Source organism: Papilio xuthus, unplaced genomic scaffold (genome assembly GCF_000836235.2).
Source record: "Papilio xuthus unplaced genomic scaffold, Pxut_1.1 DF828177.1, whole genome shotgun sequence".
Lineage (NCBI taxonomy): Eukaryota > Metazoa > Arthropoda > Insecta > Lepidoptera > Papilionidae > Papilio > Papilio xuthus.
The window spans coordinates 4,459,041-4,472,433 of NW_013530472.1; the positions used below are offsets into that span (position 1 = coordinate 4,459,041).

Consider the following 13,393-nt stretch of genomic DNA (forward strand, 5'->3'; position numbering starts at 1 on the left):
TTTTTTTAATGTCAACTTTTTTCAACACTTTAAAAATTTTATATAATTCAGCTACGCCCATACAAAGTAATAACAGTATGAAACATAATAATTGTCAAAAATTTGTGCCTGTAATGATATTCGTTGTGAATTTTAAATTTTTACAAAAATCAGAATTCTTATGGTCTATTTTGTTAAATAAAAAAATGTTATTATATTATATATATTATTTTTCTTATTAAACAATTGTTACAGGGAATTTTTCTTTATTAATAAAATATCAACGAGAAAATATTTTAATTATTAAGTCGATTCCATATGCTTTAATATTTACCATCATAATTCATATTATTTTATAAATTTTTTTTTGGTTAATAAATATTATATTTTCATTGACATTCCATTTAAGTTTGATTTTTTTAAAATCACCCTTAAAAAAATTATAAGTAATCTTAGGCACATATCAAATATTCAAACATTTTTAGTTCCCAAACTTTACCATTTTCAACAAGATAAGGGAACGTACCCATACTACGTAACCCATTTAGGGGGGTGGGGAGACTTTAAAATACTACGGTCAGTCACAGGAGGGGGGAGGGTGGCTCAGGTTTTTGTCACGTAGTCATTAGTTGTTCTTTTTCATAATTCACTAGTAATTTAAATATGCATGCAGTCATATTGCACTGGATGCGGGCGGCACAGGACCGGGCATTGTGGCAATCGATGGGGGAGGAATACGTCCAGCAGTGGACAAGTTTAGGCTGAGTATGATGATGATGCAGTCTTAAAAAACTTAGAAAAAAACTAAAATAAATAGGTCACGTAGTATGGGTATGTTACCTAACGTTTTTCATTAAGAAAAAGCAATTGGATAACATTTTAAGTGCCTTCACCCGAAGAAAAGGGAATCGAAATTTCAACATTATTGTTACCTTACCTTATTATTAATTACTATGCGTGCAAATTAATACGGGACTGTGGAATCATTCATCTACAACAAAGTACTATGTAGATATCTATAGATATATAACCCATTGATGCCTAATCCAGGGAACAAAAATGAGGGTCGCGGACGAGCGAAAGCGTGCCCGTGGTTCTGTCCCGATGCGTTGGAGGAACAGAGAAGTTTAGTGGGTATGCCTCCGCTATGGAGGAGAATCCCACATAACTACCGCGTCCCCCCCGGGGCGCGGAGTATGCATAAAGCATTCCTCTCTGGGAAAAAAAGGGAACAAAAATGCAGCGAAAAAAAGCCTTTCTTGCCATTTTATAGACAGACAAATTTCTACATTGTTGTTATTTCCTATAGAAAATGACATTTCAAAATTCGACTCTCGATTAATTGTCAAAATTGAATATAATATTCCATCGATTTTAGCTCTCCTAGAGTCCTGGGTGACAATTGTACGGTTCTCTTTTTTTACCATGCCTTGTTACGGTTTATGGGGGACTGTAATTCAGACTTGTAGCGCCCCTTTCTATCCAATGCCATGGGCGGTCGCCCAACCACGCCCTAGCCTAACTCCGGCCCTGTCTATAGGTTATATATCTATCGTATTTATTATTTTAAAATGTTATATAAAAAATTGCACCTCTAAAACCTAAAATAAGATAAACCTTAGCTAGTTTAATTTTTAAAATATTTCGTTAGTTCTATACAACAATCGTAATCATTGTAAAATAATTAATATGTACTTATTACGGACCAGCAATTAATAATTTTAGTTAAGTCAATGGAAAGTTATTAAGAAAATACCTTTGCTACCATTTACTTACTGAATAAATGAATTATAAATAATGAAGTTTTATTTACATTAATATTCTTTTTACTTACGTACTAAATCATTACAGGAGTTAACTGATTAACCTTTGGTTTCTGAGACCAAAAGCACCGCCTAAATCATATCGTCATCCCTGTCATTATCTTTGACAACACTGGTATAATATGTTTTAAACAGAGATTTTTGGTCATAAAAACCTAGGATTAATGCGTATTAAGTTCAAAATATGATTAAAAAAGTTTGAGGTTAGTTTTTCAACAAATAGATCCGTACTTTTATTAACGCATCTAAAAATATCAACTACAATAGTTACATTATTGTGACATTGCAAAAGCCATTCGTAACAATTAAATTTTTTATTCGACCTTTTGATTAGACGCATCCTAATTATGTCGTGTTTTCACATATTTGGGATGACACTCGCCTAGTTGCCGTGTGCCAGTGACTGCTCAGTATTGAAGGAAGATGGAGAAATTATACGACAATGTAAAAACTGCTATACTTACATTTAAATTGGACACATGTTGCTGTTTCGCGCCAATAAGAACTGGAGTCTTGATAACTGGATATTTTAACATATTTATTTCGGTAAGATTTGTTATGATTTAGTAATTTCAGTATATTACTAGTAATTTTTGCAGCCGGTTCGATTCCCAACAGGGACGAAATTTAGTTTTTTTATTGCATTTAGTTTAGTCAAATTTTATGTTAAGCATTAAGCTTAGTATAAATATAAGTGTATTATTTTTTTCAATTACCAAATATAGAAAGTCTTTTTCCCGCCTTGTTATAAATCATCATCATCAGTTTATTTCTTTGAAAAAAAATTTATAGTCAACCAGGATAAGCGAGAATCACTGTCCTGTTCGATAGACGACCTCCATGATCGAGAAACTCTGATTAGAAGGAAGCATCTAGTCAAAGGGAGGAAAATATCGCAGCCCTTTAAACTCTCGCTTAGATTCGTCTATATTTAAAAAAAAAAGTTTTGTCAATGGAATCTTAATGCATTTACAGATGTTGTCGCTAGTGGGCACCGCGGACGGGGGCATCACCCCGCCGTTGATGGCCGTGCAGGAGGTGATCCTGGATGACGAGGGCTCCAAGGTGATCGGTACGCTAGCTTACGGCACAGAGCTCGCCTTCAACATGCTACTATTGTGTGCTATGTACCGGGTAAATGCTTATTAAATGTGATATTACTGATTATAATTGACCTTGGCTTAAGAGACAGACTCTTGTAAATTGATAGTTATTGATAGTGTCAAACTTAGCTATATTAAAAAAAACCCTTTTTTCTTTATGCGATGAGTGTTTAAGGTTATTGTTGATATTATGCAAAAATATGTCAAGATGTTATCAAATGAAATCTGTTATTTATACATCATACATTCGTTATTTAATTACTTTGAACAAACGTATATTGTTTTAGAAAGACATAGTTTTACTGCGGACTTATATGTACTTTGGCATGGCGGCGGTTGTCGCCTCTGTGCTCGTATACTCTATGGTAATCGCCGCCATTACACTTCTTACGAAGATAAATGTTATTGTCAATTTCGGTAAGTGCACAAAAGTTAATAAAAATAGCTCAAGTCAATATATATGGAGAAGTATGCTAATTCTTCACAATAAAAACTATTCTCACCTTTCCAGTATTCCAGTGTTACGTCATACTTCTAGTAAGAAGTGCAATAGTTGACATCAAAGAGGAACTCGACGAACAGAAGAACGGTCACATCACTTTATACTCTGTGACAAAGGTGACACCAGAGACAACTGTCATAAAAGACATTGAAACTCCTCCAGAAACTGAGTGTGACGTTACAGAAGACGAGAAGAAAGAAGAGAAGATTAAGCTAGAAACAGTCAATGAGAATTCGAAAGAAGAACAATAACATATATAAAATAAATCATTGTTTAATCTTTTATAATTTATTCCCTACATTAGGAGAAATTGTAGTCTGAGACTCGTTGCCAATGAAAAGGGCTAATTTTCTTTTTCCTAACCAATTTTTGACATCAAATCATTTCCATGACTTTACATCAATTAAATATTAGGGCACTAATAAAAGGGAGGTGATGGGTTAATAAAAAAAGTGTATTACAAATTTTTTTATCTATATTTTGTTCTTATCTTTATAATTTTAATAATTATTACATACATAATGAACAAAATAACAGAAGTTATCAACTTAACAAAAAAAATTGTTATCTTATAAAAATATTTGAACAGTTGAGGTAGGCTTTACCGAAAAACAAAATAATATTTTTTGCTAATTAAGAAAAATGTCCTACATTACAATCACATAAGAAATGTCGTGAAAATAACAGATTATAAAATCTTCACTTAACAACTAGAGTCAACTTATACACTAAAGAAACTGGTTTAATCACAGCTTAAGAAAAAAACAAGTGGACAATATCACTTGAGTATGTTTAAAAACTTAAACAATGTCATCAAGATATAACTACAGATTATATTTTTTATAGATTGCATATAAATTATTAGTAACTTTATTATTGTGACTCCTTTCTACAACAAAATATGTAAGACATTATTATCAAGAGATATTGCCATCTCTTTCCTACACTTTGTCAAAACAGAGACTAAAATAATTGTTAGCACTTTTCCGCGAAAGCAAACAAAGCATACCAAAAGTGTAGTATATGATAACGCGCAATAAAAAAAAACGATGCGTAATTTACATGCACAGTCAACATTTTGAACTGTGACATATTTTAAGGTACTACATAAACTACTAAAATTAATTAAATCTTACTAATATTATAAATGCAAATGTTTAGATGGATGTTTGTTCGAAGGTATCTCTGATATGGCTAATCGGATTTTGATGAAATTTGACACACATATAGAATAGTCTGGAAGAATACATAGGCTACTTATTAAGTTTTTTTTATTTCCACGAGGAAGGAGTTGCGGGCAACAGTTTGTCTATGTTCAAAAAATTGTGGTCCACTATAATAATGTTTTGCTTTTGCTGAAGGGAACATAACGATGAAATGTTTAATAATTAATATGCAATCTATAAATACAGAAAAATATAATTGTACTTACATAATAATCTCCGAGTCTTAAAAGTATACACATTTAGGTTAACACTGAAAATCACCAAATTTAACACAACACAGTGGTCTAAATAACTCCAGAACCAAACATATGTCAAATTATTAGCACTTTATAAACACTTTACACTTAGAATATTCACTTGGATGTCATCTTAGTTTCATCGTAGAATTGTCAAGAGAAGTAATTTTCAGAAGAGATTCAGGTCTTCAATCCAGTAAATGTTAAGTACATTTTAATTATCAAATTTCAGTTTATTCATGCTACTTGACAGGCTGCCACGACCTGAAATAAATTGATTTATTAATATAAACATTATTTGTTAATTAATTAATCTTACTAATATAATAAGGGATGGATGGATGCGGGCGGCATAGGACCGGGCATTGTGGCAATCGATGGGGGAGGCCTACGTTCAGCAGTGAACGAATTGGGGCTGAATATGATGATGACGATGAATATAATAAATCAATGGTTCCCAAACTTATTTTGTCTACTGCCCACTTTGAGAATAAATATTTTTTTAGCGCCCCCATATTTTCATATATTTAAAAACCACTTAAACTTCAAATTAAATTAATTAATTATTGTGACCTATATATGTATATTAACGGATTAATTCTAAAGCAAACTTTTACTATAACCCGCAACATGAGACCTGCAGCGACCACAAAGGGGCGTTATCGCCCACTTTGGGAAAGACTAATTTAGATGGATGTTTGTTGGAAGCTATCTCCAGAACGGTTGCATAGATCTCGATGGCTTTTGGCATATATATAGAACATAGTCTGGAAGCACACGTAAGCTAATGATTATGTTTTTTATTTAATTCCACGCGGATGAATTCGAGGGCAAACTCTAGTTAAAAATAAGTAGGTATCTTCTCACCTCTGCCATGTCCTGAGATTAGACTGGGGAAGTTGGACTCTGTAAGAGCGGGTGCCGCTCGGATCATGTGTGAATCTGCAAACATAACACAGTTTAAGAAAAAAGTATACTTTTTGAACAAAATAAGAAAAAAAACAAGGTATAGAATCCATTAGTATTGAGGACCATTAACCATCGGTTTCTGAGACCAATATTTCTGTACAAAAACATGTCATTCCCGGCATTATCTAACTACACAGAGAAGACAATATATTTTATAAGAGGATTAAGGTCTCAGAAACTCACAGTAAGTCAATTTTAGTAACATTTTATAAGAAAAGTCATAGAAGCATATCAAACTTTTTATGAAATACTAAAGAAACATGTTTAATCATATAATATAAATACATACAATCAGTTTTTGGCATCCGCAATGGCACGTGAACTCTCTTTTCTTTTTTTCTGCCTGTAAATAAAAAAAATATATAATTCAGTAATAAAAAAAAGCAAATATACCAATTATCTAAAAATTAATGTTATACTTATGTGTTTTATTTTTATAACGCAAAAAATTGATTACCTTACTTTACTTTTTATTTGTTCGGAATAAACTCAAAAACTACTGGACCGATTTAAAAAAAATATTACGGTAATAAAAATCTTAATTATTGACAATTAAAGCGTAATAAAATTATTATAGTTACCTCCTACTTCACTGAAACTACTCGTAGTGGAGTCGAGCAATGATTCATTCACCGTTGATGTATTGGATGAAGAAGGTTCCTGAAATTATCATTATTAAAAAAATAATTATATATTCTTACAAAAATATTATAAACGCGAATAAATGATTGTTTTGTTAGAAAGTATCTCCAGAACGGCTCAATGTATCTTTTTGAAATTTGACACAGATGCAGAACATAGTCCGGAAGGACACATAGGCTAAGTATTCTTTTTGAATTCAGAGGACAGAGTCGCGGGCGACAGCTAGTTTGCCATCTGTTGCATAATGAACTAATTATCCTGTAATGTTCATTTATAGGAAGTCGGGTTAAATGAGATGATTCACTTATAACACATTTGTAAGCCTTGGATGTATGAGTGGATGGATGGATCTTTTTCTTTACATATCTCCAAAACGGATTAAAGGATATCATTGAAATTTGGCACAGATAATGAACAAAGTGTGTAAGAACACATAGGTTATATACTAAGTAGATATAAATAAATATTTACAGCAAAACCTGCAACGCTTGGCGGCACGCGACCCCTCCTCTGTTCTCGAAGTGCGTATATACCCTGAAACAGACAATTATTAATCATCATCAGCTCACTATACATCCCCACCGAGGGGCTCGGAGCCTACCCTAAGTCAAGGGTGACTAGGCCATAATCAACCACGCTGGCCAAGTGCTGGTTGGTTGACTTCACACATATCTTTGAATTTCTTGCCAGTTATGTGCAGGTTGCATCACGATGTTTTCCTTCACCGTAAGAACGTCGGATAAATGTACATATGTTAATCAGAAATCGAAAAACACATTGATACATGGCGGGATTCAAACCCATGACCTGCAGATTGTAAGTCAAGTGCTTGATCCCTGAGTCACCGACGCTTGCAATTATTAATATTAATTACTTAATATTCAACAATTAACAACAACCTAATCTATATATATAAAAATGAATTGCAGTTCGTTAGTCTTGCTATATCTCGAGAACGGCTGAACGGATTTATCTTATCTTGGTCTTGAAATGTTCATGGAGGTCTAGGGAATTGAAAAGTGAGAAAAAATCGAATAATTGCCAGGAACTAAGTTTATTTTCCTTCCACTTACATTGTAAACTTCTATTTCATCATCATCAGCTCACTATACGACCCTACTGAGGAGCTGGAAGCCTACCCTAAGTAAGGGTTAACTTCTAATTGTGAGAACCTAAGTATTTTACTAATTAAAAAAAATCGCAGTAAAATGGAAGATAACGCTTATAAAGGTTTCTATGTCCGTCAAGATAATTACTCTAGGTCATAACGGTTTCTCACCTATTAAGGATTTCTCGCTTATAAAGGTATCTCGCTTGCAAAGGTTTCTCGCTTATAAAGGTATCTCGCTTGCAAAGGTTTCTCGCTTATAAAGGTATCTCGCTTGCAAAGGTTTCTCGCTTATAAAGGTATCTCGCTTGCAAAGGTTTCTCGCTTATAAAAGTTCGATTGTATATATAAAATGACTTACTTCAATATCATATCCGTGTGGTACATGTTTGCCCGGCACGATATCAATGCCAGCGACAGCACAGCAAGCATCCAGTACTGTGAAGGACCAGCATTTGATGCGGTATGAACTGCATTCCACTTCCTTCTCCGTCTCCTTGTGGTACTGTCAAACAATTGTACATAAAACACTTGTTAAAATATATATACTAAGCAGAACTCAAATTGATTGTAAAGAATTGGTTAAAGAAATTATTCTTTCATGTAAGTCAATTTAAATTAAAAGTTATAAGTGCGTTTGTATGGATGGATGTTTGTGTGAAGGTATCTTCAGATCGGTTACATGGATGACGCTGTAATTTGGCATAGATGTGACATAGGCTACTAATTACAGAATCGTGGACGACATCTAATCTATATATATATATATATATATATAAAAGAAAGTTGTGTTAGTTATTTATAACTCAATAACCGCTTTACCGATATGCCTGAAAATTGGTGAGGAGGTAGCTTACAGCCGGGTGACGGACATAGGATACTATTTATTCAATTTTATTTCAAATTTATTCCTTGAAGAGCTGCTTTTATTTAACTTACTAATATTATAAATGCGAATGTTTTGATGGATGTGATGTGGATGGATGGATGGGTGTTTGAAGATATCTTTAGAACGGGTGAACGGATCTTGATTAAATTTGACGTACATATAGAACATAGTCTGGAAGAACACATAGGCTACTAATTATAGTTTTTTTTTTAATTCCGCCCGTCGGAATCATGGGCGACATCTAATGACATAAATCTACGTCCGCATTCACATGGAATTAAAAAAACTAAAGTAAACACAATTCTAAATTGTAACCTGTGTTTTAAAATTCATTTAAAACAAAAAAAAAGAAGGGGCATCGCAAAAATCTTCCTCTTGACGCCGGAAATACTCCAGCCCTGGTAACATAGGCTCATTTACATTGATTTTAAGTTTTTTTTTTAATTAGTAATATATACCTCGCAACCAAGTCCTGATGTATATTTAAATAGATCCCTCTGGAGTTGTACCAGCGCCAAAGATTCCTTGGGGAAGCCCTCATCAGTCCTCGTCTTTATGGAGTTTATCAGGTTGTAGAATAGTGTGTCCAGCCTGTATATACGGTACACTGAGTCATCCTCCGCTGAGAAACAAAGTTCAAATTATTTACAATTAAGTTTTCGCTTTAATTAAAAAAATAATGGAAATATCGTATTTGTATTATTATCTACTATTTTGAGAAATATAATTTTTATATCTATAAAAGGAAAAACAATTTAGTTAAAAAAAAACTCTTAAAATTAATACTACACTGAAAAATTGTTGAGCGAGTGGACAGTATGATGATGGAATGAAAGACTGGTTGTGGCGGATGATTGTAATGCAAATGATTATGAAAGCAAATATGATTTGATATGGCTGTCGTCGGGCGGAATGTCGTGGCGCAACTGGTAGATGCGGAGAAGGGCGCGCGGGGCGGCGGGTGGGGTCGGTAAGGTTGTCCCCCGCACTGCTGCCCCGCCGTCGATGCAGTAGTACCAAACAAAAATTAAATTTGAAAACATTACTGCCTGATTACACTATCAAAACTATCTTTGTTTTTTTTTAGATAATTTATAATAAAGTCGATAATAATTGCATCAAAATCATTCGATAGTTGAAATTTTAACAGTGGTAGAGCCCGCTTTAACTTGTTCGCACGAATTGTCCCGGATCGCCCGGTAAAATACCACCACCACACAGAAGACAGGCGTCAAGTGGAAGCAATTCTAACTACAGTCTGATGAATGTGCGTCCCGTAGGACTAATTTAGTCCTCTTTCCCTTCCCCCCTTTTTTATTATAAGGAAAGAAGGGGAAATGGAAGTGGACTTTCCGGATGAGAGGATGCATGGGAAGGGAAAATATTTTCTTTCTGTGCATCCTCTCCTCTGTCGATTAAAGATAGGCAACGCATATGCAAATGCGTATGTCTATGGGCAACGGTCACTTCGCTATTTCAGCGATTTCAGGTGGCCGCTCGCTCGTTTGCCACCTTATGATATAAAAAAAAATAAAATCTACTTACAACTTTTACTACATAGCTGTCTGAAGAAATCCCGAATGGGCAAAACTTTATCTGGCATCGTAAATATTGGCCGGACAACTTTAGTAGGATTTCCTTTTTGTAAATAATCCAAAAGATGTGCTTGAATCTCCAAATAGTCACTCCTTGGCTTACATTCATCCGGCATTTCCAATCCATTTTCCATACAACCCATTTTCACATCATTAGCGTAACCTATTGGTATGAAGCCTGAAAAGAGAAGTAAATTATTTAAAGTTCGACAAAACTAATTTATGTTGAAAAATATAACAAAGCAAAACCTTTTATTTTGTAACTAGCTGTTGCGCGGTATCTTAATTACTAGCCTGTGTTCATCCAAACAAATCCTACAAATTTGCCAAATTTCACCAAGATCGATGCAACCATGAAGACACCATCAAACAAACATCCATCCATCTATACATTCGCATTTATATATTAGTAAGATATATTACCTGGGTTAATAATCTTATGGTACGTCTCTTCTATGCCTCCGGCTAAACTGAATCGCAGCATCGAACATTCTCCAATAAGATAATAACTGTCACTAACTTTGCAGTAGTAGTTTACATCCAATACATAAAACACCTCGGAGAGCAAAGCTTAAAGAAAATAAAAAGAAAATTTAAAAACAAACATAAGAAAATGCAAGAAAATGATAGAGAAATCTACATTGATTCTATTCCTTTAACTATTTCATTATTTGTCATTTAAATATCTATATTAAAAACAAAATGCCTACAACAAATATACATAGAAACATATAACTCTTTTTATTGAATACATCAAAATAAATATTGAAGCAATTGCATAGTCTTTAATATTTTGCAATAATCAATTATTCAAACAATTTTTGCTTTAAAGCTATAACTGCAAATGAAACCATTCAAAGATAGGTATAAAATATCATATAGTAAGTTGTTTTACTAAGAACTGTTATACGTAACTTACATGTTTTAATAAGCTACATTGTCAACATCAGATTAAAATACAAAGAAATGAGTAAAATAAACATACTCCACTATAATCAAATTCAATGGAAATGAGAAATAACAAACATTTCAAAACCATATTACCTTTATAAGGCAGTAACCACAAACAATGAAATTTTCCAAAATAAATACATAACAATACTCATCTATGTCAGCCAGTGAAATGTAAATTTCTTATATCTATTGAAATTAACTATACATTGCTCAAAGAAAAAAATCACACAGCTAGTCTTTATCATATTATACTATCTAACATAGCTCAGGGGTCAAGCACTTGACTTGCAATCTGCAGGTCCTGGGTTCGAATCCCGATATGAATCAATGTGTTTTTCGGTTTCCGATTTACATATGTACATTTATCCGAAGTTCTTACGGTGAAGGAAAACATCGTGATGCAACCTGCACATATCTGAGAAGAAATTCAAAAGATATATGTGAAGTCAACCCGCACTTGGCCAGCGTGGTTGACTATGTCCTAATCACCCTTAACTTAGGGTAGGCTCCGAGCCCCTCGGTGGGAACAGTGAGCTGGTGATGGTGATCTAACATAGAGTTATGTGTCTTGAGATCTTATAAAAGACGTAATGCTCTGTAGCATACATCATAATACATAAATCTTAGTAATTTAAAACCTATAATAACTTACTTCCATTCATATGACTGTAGGTCACAATATTCTTTATATCTTTCAGTTCATTCTCTTCTGCTTCACGCATTTCTCTTTCCTGGAGTTTAATCTGAGAGAGTGGTATACCTATAGCATATAATGCCAAGTTAATTTTTACATATTACACAATTTATATTTAATAATAATCCACAAATCATTAAAGTTACATAATTTAAATCACATGACAAATAACAAATATAAGAAATACTTTTTAATACAAAGGTTGATATTTTAACAGTGGTAGAGCCAGCTTTAACATCTTCACATGAATTGGCCCGGCTCGCCTGGTGAAATACCACAACCACACAGAAGACAGTCGTGAAATGGAATCAATTCCGCGTTTCGTCTGATAAGTGTGCGTCCTGGAGGCCAATTTGCTTATAAGGAAAGGACTTTCCGGATGAGAGGATGCATAGAAAGGGAAAATATTTTATTTTTGTGCATCCTCTCCTCTGTCGATTAAAGGTAGGCATTGGATATGCAATTGCATATGTCTATGGGCAACAGTCACTTTGCTATTTCAGCTATTTCAGGTGGCCTCTTGCTAGTTTGCCACCTTATGAATATATCCTTATATCTTACATATGGAAATACTCTTTCCTAAATTCTATCTTATAAGTAGAAACTGAATAGGTAAATTTTAGTTATTTGTTAAAAAGTTGATTGCTACATACCTGTGGATGTATACTTTGTAATGGGAAGACCATTTTTCTGTTTTGCTTGTTTCGCCATAGCTTCGTACTTTGAACGGACGCTAGGTGGCACCTCCTAATTTTAAACATAAAAACCAAAGTTAATTTATATCATAGTTTTATAGATTCAAGTAAGTTGACTTTTCCTAAACATAAGCTAAACAAGTTGGTGATATTATGTTTACATAACAATCCTTTAATCCCTCCATATTGAATAAAAATAATAATTTAAATTACATGTACAGGCTTAAAACCACTATTCAGTGACATATCATTTATGTATGACTTTTATCCATACAATTAACATATAAGTACCTCTAGAATATATTTATTTGCAATTTCCATTTGTCATTTAAAATCTCATATGCAATAAAACCAAAACAAGAATTTCTGTAAATATCAAATACTGAAATGTTTATACCATATGTATCTATATTCTATATTTATATCGTTTTAATAGAATGAACCATAAAAAACTATTATAATGAAAAATTATAAATAGAAATATACTTTACCCGCCAAGAGGGACCTGCTGCTTCTGCAATTTCAGCCATGTTTGCATAGTGTATTCCTTTTTCTTGCTGTTCTTTCTTGAAATTAAGCATATAATAGTAAAAAGCGTTTCGTGGTGCTTTTTTCGGCATTTTCCTTAAATAATATAAAAGTATCTTAATATTTAAATCTGAACCAAAAGTGACAAGTATCGACCGGCCAAAACGTAAAGAGAAAATTTTTAACAATTAATTACAGTTGCCAGTTATCCAGGGGTTCCCCCAAAATTCATACGATGCCGTTTTAGTCTATCTTTGTTCTTAGTATTTTGCTTTCAGTCGTTTCGTATTATTAATAACTTTTTAATTCAACTTTTTCGAAATATCTTAATTGAATCAAAACAAATTCATTGTACAGAAACCCTGACCACAAAAACTTTGTCCTCACAAAGGGAAAATTCTCGCCCGTCTCAGCACTGCATAATCCTCTTTGATATTGCAACATTTTACG

General features: G+C 33.3%; 2 protein-coding genes across 3 annotated transcripts; one reads left to right on the forward strand and one right to left on the reverse strand.

Moving 5' to 3' along the window:
- The first annotated feature begins 2,184 nt into the window (after positions 1-2,184).
- Positions 2,185-3,799, forward strand: LOC106113687 (uncharacterized). Its single transcript, XM_013306546.1, has 4 exons — positions 2,185-2,348; positions 2,778-2,936; positions 3,193-3,322; positions 3,417-3,799. The coding sequence occupies exons 1-4, from the start codon at positions 2,226-2,228 to the stop codon at positions 3,656-3,658; spliced, it is 654 nt and encodes a 217-aa protein (XP_013162000.1). The 5' UTR covers positions 2,185-2,225; the 3' UTR covers positions 3,659-3,799.
- Positions 3,800-4,636: 837 nt separating this feature from the next.
- mael (germ-plasm component protein maelstrom) lies at positions 4,637-13,345 on the reverse strand. Of its 2 annotated transcripts, XM_013306847.1 has the most exons (13): positions 13,140-13,345; positions 12,907-13,039; positions 12,374-12,467; positions 11,679-11,786; positions 10,496-10,642; positions 10,023-10,250; positions 8,936-9,099; positions 7,950-8,093; positions 6,952-7,014; positions 6,420-6,498; positions 6,128-6,181; positions 5,737-5,811; positions 4,637-5,133 (listed from the first exon to the last, which is right to left on the reverse strand). In XM_013306847.1, exons 2-13 carry the CDS (start codon positions 13,033-13,035, stop codon positions 5,084-5,086), a joined length of 1,335 nt encoding a protein of 444 aa, XP_013162301.1. In that variant the 5' UTR covers positions 13,036-13,039; positions 13,140-13,345; the 3' UTR covers positions 4,637-5,083. The 2 variants fall into 2 exon arrangements, with proteins under 2 accessions (XP_013162301.1, XP_013162300.1); XM_013306846.1 differs by lacking the exon at positions 13,140-13,345 and having other exon boundaries at positions 12,907-13,121.
- Between the last annotated feature and the right edge of the window lie 48 nt (positions 13,346-13,393).

Bases quoted from the DNA above. Each gene is read 5' to 3' on its own strand.
- LOC106113687 (XM_013306546.1), top strand. From the start codon at position 2,226: ATGGAGAAATTATACGACAATGTAAAAACTGCTATACTTACATTTAAA. The intron at 2,349-2,777 runs GTAAGATTTGTT...ATGCATTTACAG, and splicing joins ATTTTAACATATTTATTTCG to ATGTTGTCGCTAGTGGGCAC. The intron at 2,937-3,192 runs GTAAATGCTTAT...ATATTGTTTTAG, and splicing joins TATTGTGTGCTATGTACCGG to AAAGACATAGTTTTACTGCG.
- mael (XM_013306847.1), bottom strand. From the start codon at position 13,035: ATGCCGAAAAAAGCACCACGAAACGCTTTTTACTATTATATGCTTAAT. The intron at 11,787-12,373 runs GTATGTAGCAAT...TATATGCTATAG, and splicing joins TACAAAGTATACATCCACAG to GTATACCACTCTCTCAGATT. The intron at 6,499-6,951 runs GTAAATATTTAT...TGATAATTTCAG, and splicing joins CAAGCGTTGCAGGTTTTGCT to GAACCTTCTTCATCCAATAC.